The 23,787-nt window shown below is 38.4% G+C and overlaps 1 protein-coding gene and 1 pseudogene across 1 annotated transcript in view; both read right to left on the bottom strand.

Annotated features, from left to right (window-relative positions):
- Positions 1 to 10,162: 10,162 nt before the first annotated feature.
- Positions 10,163 to 23,787, bottom strand: part of DOCK11 (dedicator of cytokinesis 11) — a 195,686-nt gene continuing 182,061 nt past the window's right edge. The window contains 8 exon segments of the mRNA XM_033201715.1: positions 10,163 to 10,282; positions 12,707 to 12,753; positions 12,756 to 12,844; positions 14,141 to 14,241; positions 14,682 to 14,872; positions 15,239 to 15,449; positions 19,741 to 19,887; positions 20,417 to 20,530. Of these exon segments, the coding sequence (XP_033057606.1) occupies positions 10,163 to 10,282; positions 12,707 to 12,753; positions 12,756 to 12,844; positions 14,141 to 14,241; positions 14,682 to 14,872; positions 15,239 to 15,449; positions 19,741 to 19,887; positions 20,417 to 20,530 (1,020 nt within the window).
- Positions 18,212 to 19,711, bottom strand: LOC117078221 (annotated as a pseudogene).

Below are 23,787 nucleotides of genomic sequence, written 5' to 3' on the forward strand. Positions count from 1 at the left end.
AGAGACATAAGATGTCTCTCTTCAAGAATACAGAATTTGGAGGATTAGTTATTGACAGAAGAAGACTACTTTTGAATTATCTTTTAGATTATAACATCCCATCTGCATATCTGCCTGTGAAATATTGCCTTGATCGTTCATATACCTGGTTCACAGTGGGTGGTCAACAAATGTGTGATGGATGAATGAATGGTCTGCAATTGCCACACTGCAGCCTTTACCTGCTCATATGATAGTTTTCACTGATCTTCTATGAAAGGCACATGCAGTGAGCATGCAGGATGAGAAGTCTAGAGCCTGTAAGACTCAATCCTAGGAGAGCTACTAAAGCAGTGACTATTACAAAACACTGTGGTATATAAAGAATGAGACTTGTCGATCAGAAATGGACTGAGGTTGGCTGTAAAAGTTTTCTATCAGGAGGATGAAGAAAATTGAGCAAGAGTTTTCTAGACAAAAAGAAAAAGCTGATTTAACTTGGCTTGTGTCTAAGACCAAAACAGGATGAGAGAGTCTGAGAAAAACCATATAGAGAATGTTACCTGATTTTTATGCACTTTATTATTTTTGCTTTGCACATTCTGTGTACATGGATTGGTTTTAATTGTTGGAATTCATACAACGATAAAAATGAAGAAGTTAATTTTTTAAACTTCCTGTTAAAAACTTGGCCTAAAGTACTTCCCCAACACAGACACGCTAGTTCCTACCCATCCTTCAAGCCTCTATTCATGGCGTTTCCTCTATGAAGCCTTTTTCAGTCTACATCTAGAAAGACTCTGCCTTTTCAAGCACTTGTAACTACCACTGATTTGCTATTATCAGACTTCTTCATAATACTTTGAGACTGACTCTCGCTCTGTTGCCCAGGCTGGAGTGCAGTTGTGCGATCTTGGCTCACTGCAACCTCTGCCTCCTGGGTTCAAGCGATTCTCCTGTCTCAGCCCTTTCCCCGCCCAACCCCCACCCCAGTAGCTGGAATTACAGGCGTGCCACCACGCTCGGCTAACTTTTTGTATTTTTAGTAGAGATGGGGTTTCACCAAGTTGGCTAAGCTGGTCTCGAACTCCTGACCTTAGGTGATCTACCTGCCTTGGCCTCCCAAAGTGCTGGGATTACAGGCATGAGCCACAGTGCCTGGCCCATAATATCTTTTTAATGTGACTATTTGTTATCTCCCTCAACCACAATCTCTTTGAGTTCTGGGATATTTGCCCACAATACCTTGCACATAATAAAGGTTCCAGAGGTGCTGTTTATCTAAACTGGCTTTATTTCCTTGAGATTGCTCAAGCACTTATCCTGTGCTAGGTTCTGGGAAAACAGAGGTGAAAAAATCAGATCCAGACTCTACCCATATGGAGGTTACCTTTTAAATGAAAAAGTGGAAAAGATGAACCCATTTTAGTCTCTAGAAAGTTGCGAGAAGTTGAAGCACAAGACCAAAGGAAAAAGTAGAGTTGAAAACAATAGACTATAAATCAGGATACCATGACCCCATCTCTAATTTCCTGTGTGTCTTGAGTGTATTTTTTAACCATTTATGCATCCATTCCTTATATGTGATACGGGTCACATGAAGAATTGATTCCTATATGACATATATAAGGAGAACTGAATCAGAAAATAGATGTGAATCATGTTGGAGGAAACTTCCTGAACCAGATAAAAAGCATCCATGAAAAACCCACAGGCAACACCATACTGAAAGGTGAAAGACTGAAAGCTTTCTCCCAAAGATCAGGAACAAGACAAGGCTCTCTGCAATTCTGCTATTAAATATTACACAGGAAGTTCTAGCTAGGTTCTAGGTAACAAAATAAAATAAAAGACATCAAGACTTAAAAAGAAGGAAAACTATATCTGCAGATGATATGATCTTATGTATAGAAAAACCTAAAGAAGCCACCAAAAAAACGATTAAAGCTAATACAGAAATTCAGCAAGATTTGGGATATCAGATCAATATACAAAGACCATTTGTATGTCTACAAACTAGCAATGAACAATCCAAAAATAAAATTAAGAAAACAAATCAGGCCGGGCGCAGTGGCTCACGCTTGTAATCCCAGCACTTTGGGAGGCCAAGGCAGCTGGATCACGTGAGGTCAAGAGTTTGAGACCAGACTGGCTAACATGGTGAAACCCCATTTCTACTAAAAATACAAAAATATTAGCCGGGCGTGGTGCCATGCGCCTGTAATACCAGCTACTTGGGAGGCTGAGGCAGGAGAATCGCTTGAACCTGGGAGGCGGAGGGTGCAGTGAGCCAAGATCGCACCACTGCACTCCAGCTTGGGCAACAAGAGCGAAACTCTGTCTCACAAAATAAATAAATAAATAAATAATAGAAAACAAATCCATTTACAATAGCATTAAAAAGGATAAAATACTAAGGAATAAATTCCTTGTGGGCATAAGGAATAAACAACAGAAGTATAAGACTTACATACTGAAAACTGTAGAACATTGTTGAAAGAAATTAAAGATGGTCTAAATAAATAGAAAAACATCCTGTGTTCATAGGCTGGAACACTTATTATTATTGGAATGGCAATACTTTCCACATTGAATTACAGATTCACAGCAAATCCTGCCAAAATCCCAGCTGCCTTTTTAAAAATAGCTATTGACTAGCTGATGCTAAAATTAATATTGGCCTGGGCGCGTGGCTCATGCCTGTAATCCTAGTACTTTGAGAGGCTGAGGAGGGTGGATCACTTGAGGTCAAGAGTTCGAGACCAGCCTGGCCAACATGGTGAAACCCCACCTCTACCAAAAGTACAAAAATTAACCAGGCATGGTGGCGTGTGCCTGTAATCCCAGCTACTCAGGAGGCTGAGGCAGGAGAATCACTTGAACCCAGGAGGTGGAGGTTGCAGTGACCCGAGATTGTGCAACTGCACTCTAGTCTGGGGGACAGAGTGAGACTCCGTCTCGATAAAATAAAATAGAAATGGAAATGCTAGGGGCCTAGAATATACAAAACAATCTTGAAAAAGAATAAAATTGGAGGACTCACACTTCCCATTTCAAAATCTTACTACAAAGCTATAGTAATTAAGACTTTGTGGCACTAGCATAAGGACAGATATAAGAGGTCAATAGAATAGAACTAAGAGTCCAGAATAAACCCACACATTTTTGGTCAATTGATTTTTTATAAGGGTGCCAAGGCAATTTGATGGGGAAAGATATTCTTTTCAACAAATGGTGCAAGGAAAACTGGTTATCCACATGCAAAAGAATGAATCTGAATCCCTACTTCACACCATATACAAAATTAGCTCAAAATGGACCAAAGACCTAAAAGTAAGAGTTAAAATTATAAACCTCTTAAGAGAAAACATAGGTGTAAATTTCTGTGAAATTGAATTATGCAAGGTCTTCTTAGATACAATGCCAAAGCACAGGCAACAAAAGAAAATATAGATATAAATTGGACTGCATCAAAATTTTAAAAAACTTGAGTGCTTCAAAGAATACCATCATGAAAGTGAAAAGGCAACACACAGAACAGGAGAAATATATTTAAATCATATACTTGCATCTAGAATAAAGAACCCTGCAACTCAACAATAATAGTAATAATAATAAAGCAACCTGATTTTAAAATGGGCTAAGGGGCCAGGAACGGTGACTTATGCCTGTAATCCCAGCACTTTGGGAGGCCAAGGTGGGTGGATTGCTTGAGGCCAGGAATTCGAGACCAGCCTGGGAAACATGGCGAAACCCCAATTCTACAAAAAATACAGAAATTAGCCAGGCATGGTGGTGTGCACCTGTACTCCCAGCTACTTGGGAAGCTGAAAAGGGAGGATCGCTTGAGCCCGGGATGGGGAGGTTGCAGTGAGCTGAGATCACACCACTGCACCCCAGCCTGGGCAACAAAGCAAGACCCTGTCTCAAAAAAGCAAATGATCTAAGGACTTAAAAAAAGATTATTTCTTTGAAGAAGATACAAAAATGGCCAGTAACCACATCAAATAATTCTCAACATCATTAGACATCAGGGAAATTCAAATGAAAACCACAATGAGATACTACACACTTGCTAGGACGGCGATAATCAAAGAGGCAGATAATAACAAGTGTTGTCAAGAATATTGAGAAACTGGGACCCTCATACACTGCTGGTGATAATATAAAGTGGTGCAGCTGCTGTGGAAATCAGTCTGGCAATTCTTCAAAAGGTTGAACATGGAGTTACCATATGAACCAGTCATTTCACTTCTACGTACATGCCCAAGAGAACTAAAAACATGTCCACACAAAAACTTGAATGTGAGTGTTCACAGCAACATTATTCACAGTAGCCAAAAAGTGGAAATAACCCAAATGTCCATCAACTTATGAGAAGATAAAATATGGTGTATCTATAAATGGATTATCATTTAGCCATAAAAAGGATGAAGTACTGATACATACTACAACATGGATGAACTTTGGAAACACGCTATGTCAAATAAACTGGACACAAAAGACCATACATTGTATGACTGCATTTATATGAAATGTCCAGAACAGGTAAACCTTGTAGGGACAAAAAGTAGATAGTGGTTGCCAGGGGTTGGAGGATGACTGGTAGGAGTGACTGCTAATGAGTATAGGGTCTCTTTCAGGTGATAAAAATGTTTTAAATTGTAGTGATACTTGCACAACTCTGTGGATGTAATTTTAAAATACACTGAATTATGTACTTTAAATGGGTAAATTTTATGGTATGTGAATTATATCTCAATAAAAAGAAAAACAAGCAAAAAAAAAAAAAAGGAGAAGTTTTAAAATGCCATGCACAGAGGCAAAATTTTTAAAGAACTTAGCCACGACTCCAATTAGGAGATGAACAAACATATTTTTTAAAGAGTGACCATTAAGTGCTTAGGAACTAGAAAAAAACAGATAAATAAAGCACTCTTACTCACCAACTCCCAGGATAGGGGTATAGCCTTGTTACACAAACCCGTTGTCCATCCACGACCAACTTTTACTCTTTTCCTCTCCTTGTCTTTTAATAGCTGAACTAGTGTACTGTTAGAACAAGACTGAGACTAAAGATAGCCTAACATTTTGGAGATCAGAAGCCCGTGACATATGTCTAATTATTAATGTTTTGAATAGTTTGGAAATCTTATTAATCCATTACATCACTCAGGTTCTTCATCTCAGAGAAAGCTAATTATAATAAAAAGCTTAGGTTTGAGTGACATGTAATTACTCATGTAACAAACCTGCACATGTACCCCCTGAACTTAAAAGTTTGAAGAAAAGGCCGGCGCGGTGGCTCAAGCCTGTAATCCAGCACTTTGGGAGGCCGAGACGGGTGGATCACAAGGTCAGGAGATCGAGACCATCCTGGCTAAAATAGTGAAACCCCGTCTCTACTAAAAAATACAAAAAACTAGCCGGGCGGTGGCCGGCGCCTGTAGTCCCAGCTACTAGGGAGGCTGAGGCAGGAGAATGGCGTAAACCCAGGAGGCGGAGCTTGCAGTGAGCTGAGATCCGGCCACTGCACTTCAGCCTGGGTGAGGGAGCGAGACTCTATCAAAAAAAAAAAAAAAAAAGAAGAAGAAAAAAAGATACAAAATGTGTGGTTTTTAAAATGTGGGTTCTTATTATGATGACCTATCTAGTTTCTGTTTCTCTCTCTCTCTTTCTGACGGATTTTGCTCTGTTGCCCAGGCTGGAGTGCAGTGGCGCGATCTCTGCTCACCGCGAGCTCTGCCTCCCAGGTTCACGCCATTCTCCTGCCTCAGCCTCCTGGGTAGCTGGGACTACAGGCGCCCGCCACCATGCCCGGCTAATATTTTGTATTTTTAGTAGAGATGGTGTTTCACCGTGTTAGCCAGGATGGTCTCGATCTCCTGACCTCCTGATCCGCCTGCCTCAGCCTCCCAAAGGCTGGGATTACAGGCATGAGCCACTGCGCCCGGTCTCTAGTAAGAAACTAAATTAGAGTCATCTCTAGTTCTAGGATGATGTGTTGTTGGTCAAGGTTCCAAGGACATTACTACCACTGATGCTTTCTGTTTCACTTTTGAAAATATGTAATATTTTGATAGGCAGCCAAATCATATAAATACAGTAACAATAACAATCCCATCTATATACATGATGCCATAGGTGACAACTGGTTACTAGGAAAATTTACATGGAATTTCTTATTTTCTCTATGGTTTTTCACCGTAGTCATAAACTAACACTACCAGGGTGACTTAATCACATTTCACAGTATGTTCAAAGCCTATCAAAACAACAACTTCCAGGGGAAATTGGACTCAAGCTTAACTGCAAAACAATCAGTATAGCAGAAATGTATTCTTTGGTGTGAATTAATTTGTAGAGGACAATCACTTCAAGAAATAATTAAACTATATACACTTTAATGCCTAATACATGTAGTGTTTAAAAAACAGATATACCTAGCTTTCTCTATTCGAGCCCACCCTGTTCTCTACAGCTTGCTACCTTTAGTCTGAAAGTTGGAAAAATAAATCTAGTGAACTTGTGCCATGACATGGCAAACTCACTGGTCACAGGACACAAAATTATCTTTCACATTTCTTTTTTTTTTCCCCCCCTTGGCCATCCAACGAGTCTTATCTAGTCCTTCCACATGATGTCTCTGGGACTCGTCCTTTCTTCTCCATTCTTGCCATATCCCTCACATCTAGAGGTTTATTGAATTTAGTTCATTGCAATATCTATGTAACTGGTTTCCTAATTTCCATCTCTCTCTACCTCAAATACATCTGGCAGCAATATAAAAGATTACATTTCCAAAAATAACATTTAATTAAGTAATCTGTTTAAAAACCTTGGCTAGCTCTCCCATGCCTATTGAGTAAACTCCAAATACCATTAGCCTGGTATTCAACACCTTCCAAAATCTCCGTCCAAATGTATTTTCCTTCCTTCCTTCCTTCCTTCCCTTCCTTCCTTCCCTTCCCTCCCTTCCCTTCCCTCCCTCCCTTTCTTCTCTCTCTCTCTTTCTTCTTCTTCTTTTTTTTTTTTTTTGTTGTTGTTGTTGTTGTTGTTGACAGAATCTCGCTCTGCTGCCCGGGCTGGAGTGCAATGGCATGATTTAGGCTCACTGCAACCTTCGCCTCCCGGGTTCAAGCGATTCTTGTGCCTCAACCTCCCAAGTAGTTGGGATTACAGGTGTGTACAACCATGCCTGGCTAACTTTTGTTTTGTATTGTTAGTAGAGATGGTGTTTTACCATGTTGGCCAAGCTGGTCTTGAACTCCTGGGCTCAAGTGATCTGCCTGTCTCAGCCTCCCAAAGTGCTGGGATTACAGGCATGAGCCACCATGCACAGCCTGTATTTTCTAGATTTATCACCTACCACCTCTTGGACAAAACTGGTCTCCTTACCATCCCCTGACCTCCATAAAATCTTTTTGCACCTTTGCTTATGGTGTTCCTCCTGCCTAGAATTCCCCTCTCCCTCTTTGGAAACCTGTTCAAAGCTTAACTTTTCTTCACTAAACCCTCCTGAACATTTACAATTCACCGTGATCTCTCCTTCTTTGAATGTGATTGAGTTATGAATGCTGTCATTCATTTGGCAATACTCATATACGACTTTTCCTGTCTTACATTGTTAATTCTTATACTATTTAATTTTGTGTGTCTTGCCTTCTCAACTAGACTGCAAGATCCTTAGGAATAGGGGCCATTTATTACATTAAAAAATCTACCCACAGTGCATATTGCTGTGCTGGGGGCTGTGACAGGGACTAGTTACAGACAGAAGGGTGCTGGAGTCTCCTCAAGATGCCAAACTCTCAGATTGCAGCATTTACTAGAGGTGATGATTCCTCACACATACATACCAAATACAATCACTTTAAAGGTGAAACTAACTCTACAGGTTACTCTAAGATATTAAGGAATTATAAACTGCCTCAGAAATACTTGTGAGTCCCCTATTAAAATACAAAATTAACTTTAAATAAATAAGTTCATGCTCTCCTGAAAGCTTAAAAATGACATATAAAGAAAAAATGGGCTGGATGTGGTGGCTGTAATCCTAGCACTTTTAGAGGCTGAGGCAGGCGGATCACAAGGTCAGGAGTTCCAGATCAGCCTGACCAGCATGGTGAAACCCTGTCTCTACTAAAAATACAAAAATTAGCTGGGCATGGTGGCACATACCTGTAATCCCAGCTACTCAGGAGACTGAGGCAGGAGAATCGCTTGAACCCGGGAGGTGGAGGTTGCAGTGAGCTGAGATCACGCCATTGCATTCCGGCCTGGGCATTGCAGCGAGACTCCATCTCAAAAAAAAAGGAAAGAAAGAAAGAAAAAATGGTCCCCCCAAAAAAGTAAAAGAAAAATGGCCAGGCCAGGAGCATAATCTCTAGGATTTACTTGATCAAAAAGTGCTCAAAAAGCCAAGGCCCCGTGGAATCCATTTATATTTTGGTGACTGTTTTTTTATCGGTAAAATAGGCTAAACCAAATTAGGAAAATAAGTGTAAGCCAGGCATGGTGGCTCATGCCTGTAATCCTAGCACTTTGGGAGGCCGAGGCAGGCAGATCACTTGAGGTCAGGAGTTCGAGACCAGCCTGGCCAATATGGTGAAACCCCGTCTCTACTAAAAATATAAAAGTTAGCCAGGCGTGCTGGTGCACACCTGTAGTCCCAGCTACTTGGGAGGCAGAGGCAGGAGAATCGCTTGAACCCAGGAAGCGGAGGTTGCAGTGAGCTGAGATCACGCCATTGTATTCCAGCCTGGGCATTGCAGCGAGACTCCATCACAAAAAAAAAAAAAAAAAAAAAAAAGAAGTCTAGAATCTGAAGTTCCCATAGAAGGCAGCCCAATTACATGAATTCTTCAAGCTAAAAACGTCATTCACATCTTGGTTTCTCCTGAATTACTTAGGCAATCTGAGATTTCTTCATAGATAGAAATATAATCCCAAGCTAGTATGCCAAATCTGTGGTGGTTTTGTACATTGACCCAAGACATGCTGCAACCATTAAGTTCTAATCAAAATGTTTATTAATTTTATAACTGAAGAAAATAATCATTACAAATTCCTACCTTAGACTGCTGTCAAAGCTTTGAAGTTCTGTGGGATGTACTGACTGCAATCTCAGGAATGTTTTGTTAGCTTTGTAGATGGTCCCAGATGATAAAGCTTTGGCAACAAATGCTGCTTGCCCTGTATAAATCCCTTGCATGTCTTGTATGTAGAAGGAGACCTACAAGATTACCTGGCATCATCAGATCATAACATATATATATGTTATCTCAAGCTTACTATTTTATGTATGTTATATATATGGAGTCTCACTCTGTTGCCCAGACTGGAGTGCAGTGGCGCAATCTCGGCTCACTGCAACCTCCACCTCCTGGGTTCATGAGATTCTCCTGCCTCAGCCTCCTCAGTAACTGGGATTACAGGCATGCAACACCATGCCCGGCTAATTTTTGTATTTTTAGTAGAGACGGGGTTTCACCATGTTGGTCAGGCTCGTCTTGAACTCCTGACCTCATGATCTGCCTGCCTCAGCCTCCCAAAGTGTTGGGATTACAGGCGTGAGCCACCACGCCCAGCCTAAGCTTGGTATATTTATAAGATCCTTTCCTTTTGAAATTTTCCTGTTAAATAATGCTTTTGGTTCCTTTAGCCCAGCCTTGACTACTAATTGGCAAGGATTCAAATGATCTCCCCAATTTTAAATGTCCATGTATTATGGAAATGTTATCAATTTTCTTCTCCTCCTACCAAGGATTACTATGATAATGAATTGAGCTTCTTGTCAAGAAAAATGCTAAGTTCAAAGTATTATTTCTTTCACTTCTAATTACAAATAAGTTTTACCTTTTATTGTATTCCATTATACAATTTTACATAGTACCATTATTATTTTAAGCAATAATTAAGCAAATTGAACTACTGTTTTTGAGCTCTACTTTTCAGCATATAGATTTACCTAAAAAAGTACAAACCAAGCACAGTGGTGCAATTTTCCAGGCACTTTCAAGTTGCTTATTTACAAATATGTAAGCACCCTGTTGGAACACATGAAAATTTTGGTGTCGAGAAGAAACACTCCATGTATATCAAATCTTTAAATTTTAACATTTGCACAGCTCCAATATTCCTGAGAAAGGTCAGTCTCATTGTCACGTACATTTGCATTTCCTCACACTTCAGCGTATCTTGGGGAACCATAACCTCGGTCACTCGATGTACCACTAATTGCACAAAATACATGTAATGTGTTGCTCATCCAGGGAGAATGCATCGTGTCTTCTTGTAATATCTAAAACAAAAGAAATCAGCATGGTTATCATGAAGCCACTGCCAAAAAAGAATGTGTATATGAAATTGCAGGCATATTTCAATTTATCACTGACACTTAGTTATTGAAAAAGACAGAAAGCAGAGAGAGCAAAGAATAACATTACCGACTTAAGTCTTCACAGCTGTATTACAAAGGCAGCATATCAAAAAAGCAGAAAATACCTAGTTACTCATTAAGAAAAACAAAGACTGTAAAATGCAAAATTCAACAAAAAGCGAGGTAACACAATCTTTAAAATATTTTTTAACAGATGGTCACAACAAGAGCTCTAAATGGTAGACTCTGATATGAGTTTATGAATGATCTAACACAGTGGTTCTCAGAATCATCTATGGGACTTTTGAAACATGCAGATACCCATGTGCCTTCCCTGAAGACTTGAAAATAATAGCAAATGAAGGTAAAAGTCTTAAGTGCACATTTCTAAAGACACACTATAATTGTATAAGCTAATTGATATAGAAGATTTTTCTTGGAAAGGGAGAACTTTATAAATATAAAATTTAAAGATTGTATTCCAATAAGTATATAAACATAGACATTCATATTAGTTTAAATATTTTTTAAATGATCCATTTTGTGTAATCCAAAGAAAAGGCAACAGAAATCTTGTACTTAAAGTAGATTGAGGTAAAAAACGGTAAATACATTATATCCGTCTCTTTACCATAAAGTCCTAACTTAGGTCTCAAGCTTTCAATACTTGGTTCTCAAGTCAGTTGTGACACTTCAGTATTAAGCCCACAGACTGATCTATAGTGGCAGTATTGAGACATATCATTTGTATTGCTACAAATCATAAGGCTTAAATAAAATTTATAATAGAGAAATTTCCTCTTCCAAAAATATTAACTCGTGACACTAATCTGAAAGCATACTAGAATGTTAAGAGATGAATAATTGATTATCTATGCTGGTCAGATGTGACAGGCAAGGAGGGTACTTATTGCTAAGAAATTACGAAACATACTCAACAGATGCTACAATGACCATCCCCAACTCTAAGAAAACTGTAATTTATAGCTTTATGACAATATAAATCCTTTTAAAAATCAAAAGCAGCCAGGCGTGGTGGCTCACGCCTGTAATCCCACCACTTCTGGAGGCTGAGGCAGGTGGATCACAAGGTCAGGAGATCGAGGCCATCCTGGCTAACATGGTGAAACCCCATCTCTACTAAAAATACAAAAAATTAGCCAGGCGTGGTGGCACGTGTCTGTAGTCCCAGCTACTCGGAAGGCTGAGGCAGAAGAATCACTTGAATCCAGGAGGCGGAGGTTGCAGTGAGCTGACATTGCGCCACTGCCTCCAGCCTGGGCGACAGAGTGAGACTCTGTCTCAAAAAAAAAAAAAAAAAAAAAAAAATCAAAAGGTTGAATTTTTTGAAAGGACTATATACTCTGGTATTCTGTAACAGATTACATTGAAAGGGGACAAGAAATATCCAGCCATGTCTTTTTGCCAAGTAATCGTTTATGGAGCTCAAGAGAATATTTCAAATTTCAGTACACATTAACACTTGTCTTTTTTGTTCAGTATTAATATATGCCTCAAAGTGTATGACTACAAGGTGGCTCTCTTTTATATGAAACTCAATTCACTATAAAGTCAACATTTGCCAAAAGTAAGGCACACCCAAGTATGGTTCATAATGACAGGATGGCTTGCATAAATATAAGCCAATAGAAACTAAGAGTTTTCTTGGTTAGCTATCAATACATAATATTAAGAATCTAAATTATTGGTCTCTATATCTAAGAGAAATAGCCATATTTTATAGGAATAACTGATACAGACAAGTGGGATTTGAAAAATCCATGCTTCAAAAGGAAAACAAAATTTTATAAAATGGCCACTCAGAATATCTTGATCACAATAATAACAGTAAACTGAATAATTTGTTTTCAATTTGAATAATTTAGAGTTCAACACTAGGTCATGCAGCTGCATGCAAATGAAATAACTGTAATCTAGTAGATATTCACTTAAAATAGCATGTGCAATTGTCTTACATCTTTTGTGAAGGAGGAATTTTTGCTGCTTTTTCTATGCATTATGAGGAATAGAAACTCATCAACTAGTTTCTAAAAACAAACTACGTAGTCTATTTGATAATGGTATACCTCAGTTCAACCTCTCGCTTCTAATGACACTGGAGCACAAAAAACAACATGGTTTCTTACTGATAATCGCATCACTAACCACTTTAGATAATTGTTGCAAATTTTATTTGTATTGTATCACTTAAATTATTAAAGAGAATATGGAAAAAATTTAAAATATAGACTTTAAGGTTATGCATTTTGAACCATTATATTTTGCTAAGCAACAATTTCGGGACCCGCAGATCATGTTTTCAGTTTCAGTCACCCTAATACTTGCCTGCTCATGGATAATGTCAGATAATTCTTTTACCATGTCTCTGAATTTGACTTTAGCCCTTCATGGTACTCAACTTGATCTTCTTTAATTAGCCGCTCATTTAGTTCAAGTGCAATGCTGCATGCTTGTATAAATTTCCTATGGATGAATATCAAAGATAAAGGTTTTGTTATTTATTCTTAGGAAGTCTCACTGACAATCCACTTGATAACTCAGTTTAGCCATGGCTTGCCTAGAAAGAAGATCAGAATCCTCTATTTTCTCACGGTGCATTTATTTCTTAATGTCTCTTCCTAAATCGGAAATGCCTTCTTTCCTTTCCACCTTTGCCTTATGGTTTCATTTCTTATCTCTTTCAAGACTTGGCTCAAAACACATACCCTCTGGAAAGCCTACTTGCTCAATCATTTACTTGGCATTCTATCAGATAAAGTTGTGCTGACATTAATTTGTACCTGTAGATAATGAGTCATTCGCTCAAAAAGAATTTATTTTGAGCTTACTATGTGGCTAGTACAGTGCTGGGTGGTACAGGTATGAAGGATCTTTCCTGGGCTGCTAAGGAAAACAGAGAGTTGATGACCTATCATAAAAGTATTTTTCCATTATTTCACGTGTTTACGTTTAATGTCCACAATTAGAGTGTAGGTCTTAGGAGACAAAGTACTTCACTGTCCATTTGTTTTATATCCCTGTCATAGCAACTAATATAATAGTCTTTTGCATGTACCAGGCATTAATAAATACTGGTGAATGAATGACTACTAGTTACTCTGCACCCTGGAACAGCTGATAAAACACAGACAGGAAAAGTAAACAAAATAAGTCGGGAGCAAATGAGTGGATAGGTTATCATCTTTCTCCTTAGTCCATATTACTCAACTGTTTTTCTTCTTCTGAATGAAAACTTTTATATATTAAAGATATTTCTCTAATGTAAGAGCATTCATATATGCCTTAGCTTACAGAGCCGCTCACTGAAGATAAGATATTGCATGCCCTAGTTTGGCAGTGTCCAAGTGGAAGTAAGGACAGGGGACTGGAGTGAGCATATGCAATCTTTCCTGCCCCACTTCTATTCCTACCCCAAATGGTCTGAAATGCTGTAACAGGAGGTCAACTGGGTGAAGAAGGAAAGCATATAAGGAACATAGGCTTGTGTTTGTGTCACTTAAAATATCCAAAGCAATATAGTAAACTGGCAGATTTAATCTCCTGGGTCACTAGGGTATTGTTAATGTCCTGCAGGATGAAACAGATCACACATTTTCTCATTACTTAAAGTGCCATTAGGAGGTCATTTAGATATTGTAAAAGATCACAGAGATGTCCCTTTTTGGAGGGGTATCATTTGGTCAATACTTTGCTGTTTTTTAAAAGAAGAAAATAGAGATAAAGAATACGGGTCTAACCTGAAAACTATAAATCACTTACCTAAACATGTCTTTCAACTCACTCACTTTCTTAGGTGGATACTTGCTAGCTTGGCTGTCATTTAAGAAAGCTCTTGCATATGCTAATGGACCAGCATTGACCTACATTACAATAGAAGAAAAATTAGAGTGTTTCCAGAATGCAATAATCAAAGAAGTTTTGGCATTTCTCTTTTTTATTAAAAATTCCAAAATATACAAGAAATCCATATCTGAGAAATATATGCTTATTACAAGTTTATTTCGAAAAACCATTAACTAAAGAAAATAATCTACAAAGACGATATTCTAGTGAGTGATTTCTGATATGTACATACAGGGCTTCGCTACAGTCATCAGACTTACATTAAAGTCCTCTGACATAACACAAAACTTTAAAAAATTCAATGTAATATCTTCATTAAGTGAATAAAAAATAATGTACAGGTTTTTGCACTGAGTAAGTGCCCAACACACAATTACAATTAATGCTTGCTCTGTGCCCTTATAAAAGCAAAAGAAACATCAAGAAACATTTAACACATGTTGGACGACCAGCGTACCTGCACAGAAACACAGCCTTGCAATTTAAGTTGGAGCTGAATCATGTCCACGTCAGCAGAGGAGCAAAGCTTTTGCAGCTCTGCAGTTTTGTCTTTTATTTCATCAGTGGCAACATCAATTGGTTTTAAATTAATCTGCTGTTCACAGTTAATAGGAATCCTCTTCTTCACGTAGGGAAACGAGTTTGAAGCTATTAAAATGTTAAGATTGATTTACTGTCTTTAGAAAATCATTTGTTCAAATAGCCAAATTAAAGAAAAAAACTCTGTTGTGCTTAACTCTCCCCATGCTTTATCTAGCAGATGACTGAGGGTCCCATATAGTACTTCAGGATTCAGAGAGAAATTCTCTTTATGAGACACCTCTGGGCAATCATAGATGACATATGGAAAAATGATGGTTTATCACATGGACGTGCTTGTGCTAACTTGTAACTGAACAGCAGAACAAATAATAATTAAAATTTCAGTTATATGTTCCAGCTGGCCAGCTGCTACTCGTGTATACTGAAAAAGACCAAGACAAATAAGAAGTTAACATGTAAAACTGTACTTACTTGTCAAGATTGTACGGCGTTTGCACTGTTCTTCTATACAGCCCTGTTTTTTGCCTGATAAAGTGTAAGGGGCCTCAAAAACAAATCTGCTGATGTTATGATTTCTTTCAAACTCGGTCTTCCTTTCTGTGAGTTCTTTGTCATCAAAGTAAGGCTTCACGTAAGTAACTTGTATATGAGCATATTTTGGATCAAGCTCTTTGGCATTTACCTATAAAATAAGAAAGGTTTTTTTTTAAATTTAATTTATTTTCTTTTAAAATCCTATTCAATGGAAGGGAAAAGGAGATAAGGTAACCTACTAACTTCTTCGAGACCAAGTGAGGAAGATTGCCATTATACTTGTGTTTCCAATAAAGGGGGTCTTCATTCTTTTTAAAAATCACTTACTTCTGATTATAAGAAGTTACAGAAATCTATTTGGAGACTACAGAAACATATGAAGAAATTAAAAATTACTGTAATTGGCTGGGCACGGTGGCTCATGCCTGTAATCCCAGCATTTTAAGAGGCCGAGGCAGGCGGATCACTTGAGGTCAGGAGTTTGAGACCAGTCTGGCCAACACGGTGAAACCTTGTCTCTACTAAAAACACAAAAATTAGCTGGGCATGCGCCTGTAGTCCTAGCTACTCAGGAGGCTGAGGCAGGAGGATCACTTGAGCTTGGGAGGCGGAGGTTGCAGTGAGCCAAGATTGCACCACCGCACTCCAGTCTGGGTGACAAAGTGAGACTCCATCTCAAAAAATAATAATAATAATAAAAATTAAAAAAAAAAACTGTAATCCTACTACCCAGCAATGACCATTATTCACATTTTTATATATTTCCTTCTAATCTTTCTTCTATGCATATGTATTCAGAAAATTGAGGTCATACTAAACATTGTTTTGATTGTGCATTATGTGAATTACACCTCAATAAAAACACAGGTATCATAGCTTATTTATTTATTTATTTAGAGATGGAGTCTTGCTCTGTTGCCCAGGCTCAAGTGCAGTGGTGTGATCATGTCTCACTGCAGCCTCAGCCTCCTGGGCTCAAGTGATCCTCCCACTTCAGTTTCCCATGTAGCTGGGACCACAGACATGCACTACCACACCTGGCTAATTAAAAAAATTTTTTTTGTAGAGGTTGTGTTGCTGAGGCTAGCTTGGAACTCCTGGGCTCAAGTGATACTCCTACCTCAGCCTCCTAGTGTTGAGATTATAGGCATGAGCCACCATGTCTGGCCAACAGTTTGCACTATAGTCACTGACATTACTTTTAATGGCTGTATGGATAAAGGTGACTTATTGGACCATTCTCTCATTAGTGGAGACAGGCTGTTTTCCAACTTTTTGCTATTGTAAATAAAGTTCTGATGAACATCCTTGTATTTAAAACTGTGTGCACTTTTTTCTGATATTTTCCTTAGTATAAATTCCTAGAAAAGAAATTGCTTAGTTAAAAGATTTACATGGGGCCAGGTGCAGTGGTTCATGCCTGTAGTCCCCAGGGCTTGGGAGGCCAAGACAGGAGGACTGCTTGAGCGCAGAAGATTGAGACCAGCCTGGGCAACATAGCAAGATCCTGTCTCTAAGAAACATAAAAAAGTTAGCTGTGGTATGGTGGCAACACACCTGTAGTCCCACCTATTCAGGAAGCTAAGACAGGAGGATTGTTTGAACCCAGGAGTTTGAGACCAGCCTAGGCAACATAGTGAGACCCCATCACTACAAAAAAAAAAAAAAAAAAAAATCACAAGAAACAAAAATTAGCCAGGTGTGGTGGTACACACCTGTAGTCCCAGCTACTCAAGAGGCTGAGGTGGGAGGATCGCTTGAGCCCAGGAGGTCAAGGCTGCTGTGAGCTGTGATCCTGCCAGAGCACTCCAGCCTGGGCGACAGAGCCAGACCCTGTCTTGAAAAAAATTAAAAGCGGCAAGGCACAGTGGCTCAGGCCTGTGATCCCAGAACTTTGGGAGGCTGAGGCAGGTGGATCACTTGAGGTTAGGAGTTTGAGACCATCCTGGCCAACATGGTGAAACCTCATCTCTACTAAAAATACAAAAATTAGCCAGGTGTGGTGGTGGGTGCCTGTAATTCCAGCTATTAGGGAGGTTGAGGCGGGAGAATTGCTTAAACCCAGGAGGCAGATGTTGCAGTGAGCCAAGATGGCACCAATGCACTCCAGCCTGGGCAACAGGGCGAGACCCTGTCTCGAAAAAAAATAAAAAGAAAAAGAAAAGAAAAAAATATGTATCTTGATAGGTTCATATGGACACTTACAAATCTCTCGTGCTTTTTAACGCCTAGGTGGTTATATCCATTATACGGGTAAGACCACCATTTCTTCAGCCATATGGACGGTTAGACTGCTTCCAGGTTTTTGCTATATAAATTTTGTGGCAGTGAACAACTTTAAACATATATATTTATATGTGTACATCTACAAGATAAAATGTTAAATGTGAACTTGCTGGGTCCAAGGACACATACATTTAAAATATTGGAAGACATTGCCAAACTCCTCTTCAAATTGCCTTTGCCCTTAAGCAGATTTTGTTCTTTGGCAAGGAAAAGAGTATTTTAAATTTTTACTTTCACACATTGAGAAAACAATAAATATATTTTAAAAGCAGGAACTGCTTATTATGCCTGTTGCCGATAGGGAACTACTAAAGTATGATACATAACAAACATCAGGGGTCCAGCCACCTGTTGTGGTTTGTCACTAGCATTCTTTGGCCCAGTTTTCAGAGGCAGAATAAGGTAGAAAACTGCATGTTGCACAGAAAGTCTGACTTTTCGTTACCTTTTCATTTATACAGTAATCAATATTGTGGGAACAAGTCTAACACTATCTGGCTGCAAGGGGAGAAAATCTTCTGTTGTTTCAATTCAATGAAACAACACAAAATAGTGAAACTGATAAGAAGTAGAGAGTGTTTGCCATATATTACGTTTGAAACTACCATCAAATCTTTTTTTTTGTTGTTAGTTCGTGTCTTTTATTAACTCATACAGTTACTTGTCTTCTGGCTTGTTGAAGCAATAAGTCAGACAACATTTCCCACAATAATGTCTGTCAAAGTGGCTTGCCATAAACACCCCAGCACCACATTCATCAGACGGGCACTCTCGACGAAGGCGACTAATTTGCCATTCTCATCAACCTTGTAATATTTAAGCACAGCAAGCTTAACCTTCTTTCTCTTATGCTTGTTCTTCTTGGGAGTGGTGTAAGACTTCTTCTTTCTTTTCTTTGCACCACCACGAAGTCTTAGTACAAGATGAAGAGTAGATTCCTTTTGAATGTTGTAATCAGACAAAGTGCGTCCGTCTTCCAGCTGTTTGCCAGCAAAAATCAGTCGCTGCTGATCAGGAGGAATTCCTTCCTTATCCTGGATCTTGGCCTTTACATTTTCTATCATATCCGAGGGTTCAACCTCAAGGGTGATGGTCTTCCCCATAAGAGTTTTCACGAAAATCTGCATTTTGGTGGCGGCTCCACCACAGATGGCGGATCGAAAAGCTAAATCTATTTTTAAATGTCTTAGGTTTATGTTTAAGATAAAGTCATCTCCAGAGATATATGTAAGTCTACAAAGTGAAGATATTATTTTCATGGTAGACAATGAAGTGTCTTTACAATAGCCATGGGCTTTTTCACTATGGTAATGCTTCCTGCTAGCTTTTAAGTGTTCTGCATAGCACTGTGCATATCATAGTCACTCAGTAAATATTGCTGTGGATCCAAATCTTGAACTTTATATGTCCTTCCTACCCTTAAAAATCAGCTCTAAGTCTGGGCACACCCAAGGCAACTAAGGACAGTCAGGCATTCCTACAGTGCTTCCCCCAAATCCTGTCTATAGGGAACTATGCATTTCCTAGGAAAGGGCCTCTCTTGCTATGACGTAAGCCTTCTCACTATGCCTTGGCAGGGCCCAGTGGGATGGAAAACTTTTAGAGCAAGGCTCAAGGATCTCTCCTAAACCTATTTCATTGCAAATGTTAACTACAGTCACTATTACTGAACTAAGGACATCTTAAAATAAAATGTGTGCTCCAAGAGGATTTTAATCATGATGTAATGGAGAATCATGATGTACAATAGCATTTACGATAATATCTAACCCTTTAGTGAGCACGCTAGCTTGTTATTATTAGCGAATGCTTTTTATGTACCAGGAAAGTGATTATACTTTCATATATTAACTCATCTAATCCATACAACAACCTCATGAGGAAAATACTACTATTATTATCTCCACTTATTACTAAGAACAATGAAGCACAGAGAGTTAAGTACCTTCCCCATGGTCACACAGCTAGTGAGTGGCAGAGAGTAGAGATTTGAAACGTGTTATCTCTGACTCCAAAACTCCTGTTCTTTCTTTTATTATCTGGAAAGCTCTATTTTCATGCTTCTCTACCAGTTAAAAAAGGAAAAAGTCAGGAGCAATGTACAATGCCTGGAACTAGCAAATAATGATTTCAAAATGTAGGGTATGTGTTACCTTGTCTGAATCCTGAATTATTTTGATATTCTCCGTGCCAAACTTTTCACCATAAAGTTTAACAAGTCTCAAGGAAATTTCTGAGAGGCCAGTGAGCTTTGGTTCTTTATAGATGTACTCCTTTCCATCTTCTTCTTCAAAAAAAGACTATTATAAAGTTAAACAAATAATAACATAAATAATACGAGCAAACACAACATTTAAAGAAAATCTATTAAATAGCTAGTATAATATATTTGAAATATTTTGAATAATATTACTAAAAGTCCCATGCATGTATTTACCCTTTGAACTTCAAATACATGAGAATTTTCAAATTCCTGATAATTTTCAAATTTATAATCATATAAACGTATGGTCTGAGGAAGATTTCCAAACTAGGTTTTTTCCTTCCCTGTACACTTACCTGTTTTTTATTTAAAAGTTTTGACTACTATATATTTAATTTAAAAAGCTTAACAGAAAATGAAACTGACAGAAATCAAAACCTTCTATTTCGTATTCCGACCTGAAGGATTTAGATATGAGAACCAAAGTGAACTTTATACATACAAAAGAGGCTCTCTGCTGTTGTAATAGGCACTCTATCTGGACAGAATCCTAGCTGCTACAGTAAACTAGTAATTCAAAGGTGAATGTTTAAAAAGGAAAACGTTATGAACTCAAGTACACTTACTTGGCCATAAAAGGCAACTCTGAAGAAAGTGCCTAAAAGTCTCTTTTTTGTGTGCATAACTTCCAGAATTTTTGTGTAAGCTCCATGAAGAGTTCTATAAACTTGAGTAAGTTTCTGAAAAATAAAAATATACAAATCAGCTTTTTTTTTTGTTTAATTACTAAATGTCTTCAAGATGAATGTACAAGAATAAAAAGCACCAGTATATTCTTTTCAAAATGGTCTTGGTGGGGTCATTCCTACTCATCTCCCTTTGTAACAATTAGACAGTCCTCAACAACTTTAGGTCTAAGGGTAGAACTTAAAATGGTAAAATAACACTGTATTTCTTTTTAAAAGAAATTTCTTCTAAAAAAAAGGGGGGGTGCTACATGTACAGAACGTGCAAGTTTGTTACATAGATATATGTGTGCCATGGTGGTTTCCTGCACCTATTGGCCCGTCCTCTAAGTTCCCTCTCCTCACCCCCCACCCCCCACCCCACAACAAGCCCTGTGTGTGTTGTTGCCCTCCCTGTGTCCATGTGTTCTCATTGTTCAACTCCCACTTATGAGTGAGAACATGCGGTATGTGGTTTTCTGTTCCTCAACAACATTGTACTTTTTAACATCATGCTTCATTTTATTCACATCTCAATGGACATTTTTAATTTTGAAATATTGTATTATCAACTACTATCTTCTAGGGTCTCAATATTTTTAACCGAAAGGGCAGCCAAATGCTTTGCTTGAGCCCTCAGGTAGAGAGACATGAGAATAAACAATCCACATATTTAAAGAGAGAAAATAAAATGCAAATATAACAATAAGTAATGGTGTAAGCTGCAGTGAGGGCTGCTTTTATGCAAGTTCACAGATATTTCCAAAGGATATGTTTTTCTGCACTTCCAGAAAAAGAGAGCACATTGTGTAAAGAACATTATCAAAAATGTGAAAGACGACCTACAGAATGGAAAAAAAATATGCAAATCACAGATCTGATAAGGGTTAGTACCCAGAATATTTAAGGACTTCTTACCACTCAACAACAAAATATATGCAAACCAATTTTAAAAATGGGCAAAGGATCTGAATAGACATTGCTCCAAAGAAGATGTGCAAGCAGCCAAGGACATGAAAAATCACTCAATCTCATTGTCATTAAGGAAATGCAAACCAAGACAATGAGGTGCCACTTCACATGCACTAGGATGGATTTTACAAAACAAAATAAAATGAACAGAAAATAACAAATGTTGGTGAGGATATGAAGTAATAGGAATCCTAGTACACTGATGATTGAAACGTAAAATGGTACGGCCACTGTGGAAAACAGCTTCGTGGGTGTCAAAAAGTTAAACATAGAATTACCAAATGATCCAGCAATTCTACTCCCTAGTACATATTCAAGAGAATTGAAATTATATATCCACACAGAAACTTGTATGTGAATGTTTACAACAGCACTATTCATAATAGACAAAAGGTGAAACAACCCAAATGCCCATCAATGGATGAATGGATAAGCAATCTGCAGTGTATCCATACAATGGAATCTTACTCAGCCATAAAAAAGAATGAAGTTCTGATATATGCTACAACTGATATATGAACCTCTAAATATGACACTAACAGGCCAGGTGCGGTGGATCACGCCTGTAATCCCAGCACTTTGGAAGGCTGAGACAGGTGGATCACTTGAGGTCAGGAGTTTGAGACCAGCCTGGACAACATGGTGAAACCCCATCTCTCTTAAAAATACAAAAATAAGCCAGGAGTGGTGTGTGCGCCTCATAGCTTGGGAGGCTGAGGTGTCAGGATCACTTGAACCCAGGAGGCAGAGGTTGCAGTGACTGAGATCACGCCACTGTACTCCAACCTGGGTGACAGAGTGAGACTGTGTCTCAATTTAAAAAAAAAATTTTGCTAACTGAAAGAAGCCAGACATAAAAGGTCACATATATATTACAGGTTGAGTATCCCTTATCTGAAATGCTTTGGACCAGAAGTGTTGAGATTTTGAAATATTTGCATTGGACTTACCAACTGAACATGTCTAATCTGAAAATCTGATATCCAAAATGTTCCAGTGAGTATTTCCACTGAGCATCATGACCATGCTCAAACAGTTTCAAATTTGGGAGCATTTATGATTTCGAATTTTCAGATTAGGGAGGCTCAATCTGTATTCCTTTTAAATGACATATTCAGAATAAGCAAATCCAGAAAGCAGGTTAGTGGTTATTGGAAAATGGGAGTGGGGTGGGGAGTAATTACTTAATAGGTATGGAGTGTTTTTCTGGGGAGTTTTAAAACTAGAAAGAGGTGGTGGGTGCACAACACTGTGAATATATTAAATGCCACTGACTTCTATACTTTAAAATGGTTAATTGTATGTTACATAAATGTCACCTCAATAAAAAAGGAAGAACACACAAGCTTCTTTCTCTAAAATTCTTCCTATATTATGTTTTACAATTGAGCTCAATTGGAGGGAAATCTTCCTTACCTTGGCTGCTATCTCTGATAGTTTTCAGCTCATTCCATAGAGATACACTGGAAAAGTATGCATCAGTGTTCTATTTTTTGGTTTTGTTTTGAGATTGGATCTTGTTCTTTAGCCAAGGCTGGCGTGCAGTGTCTCAATCATAGCTCACTGCAGCCTCAATCTCCTGGACTCAAGCAATCCTCCTACCTCAGCCTCCCAAATGGCCGGGATCACAGGCGTGCACTACTACACTCCAGCTACATCAGTCCTAAACACAATTACTTCATCTATACAGAGTGCTAGGGGATTTATACAGACCCTTACACCCCTCCAAGGAAATAGGAGTAGTTCCCCTATAGAAAACATAATTTTCTTTAATGTGTAGAGAAGATATATTTTTCTTTCTTCCCTACTGGTTGGCTAAGTAGCAAAAGGCTCCCTGGGTTTCTAACAGCCAGAACTTCCTTCATCCTAAGAGTCAGAAAATGGGGACTTTATTTTGAAATTACTACAAAGGTTCTTCAGATGTAATGCTGTGATAGGAGGGGTAATGGCAAATCTAGTTTTGTCTCATAGGCTATTCTTTGCCATCTGTATGACCTATACTTAACTTCAGCTTATTACTATATTCACTTGAATTCTACTATGAGTTTTCAGGCATGCCCCATTTACACCAAACGTATGGCAGAGAGAGAGGAAGACCTAGAATCTGGGAAGAAAAAGTGAGTTTGATCAGAGCCAGTTTGGAGGAGAGACAAAAACACTGCTCAGATTATATTAAATCTATGTGTGTTCACTCTTAGAAACTACGTCAACAAGGAAAGGTCTAACTGTTTTATTTAAGAATAAATTGCCTTGCTTTTTAAAAATGGCTTGAATCCTAAATCATCCCTTCCCAGTACAGC

Source organism: Trachypithecus francoisi, unplaced genomic scaffold, assembly GCF_009764315.1.
Source record: "Trachypithecus francoisi isolate TF-2019V2 unplaced genomic scaffold, Tfra_2.0 Lachesis_group6, whole genome shotgun sequence".
NCBI classification, from domain to species: Eukaryota; Metazoa; Chordata; class Mammalia; order Primates; family Cercopithecidae; genus Trachypithecus; species Trachypithecus francoisi.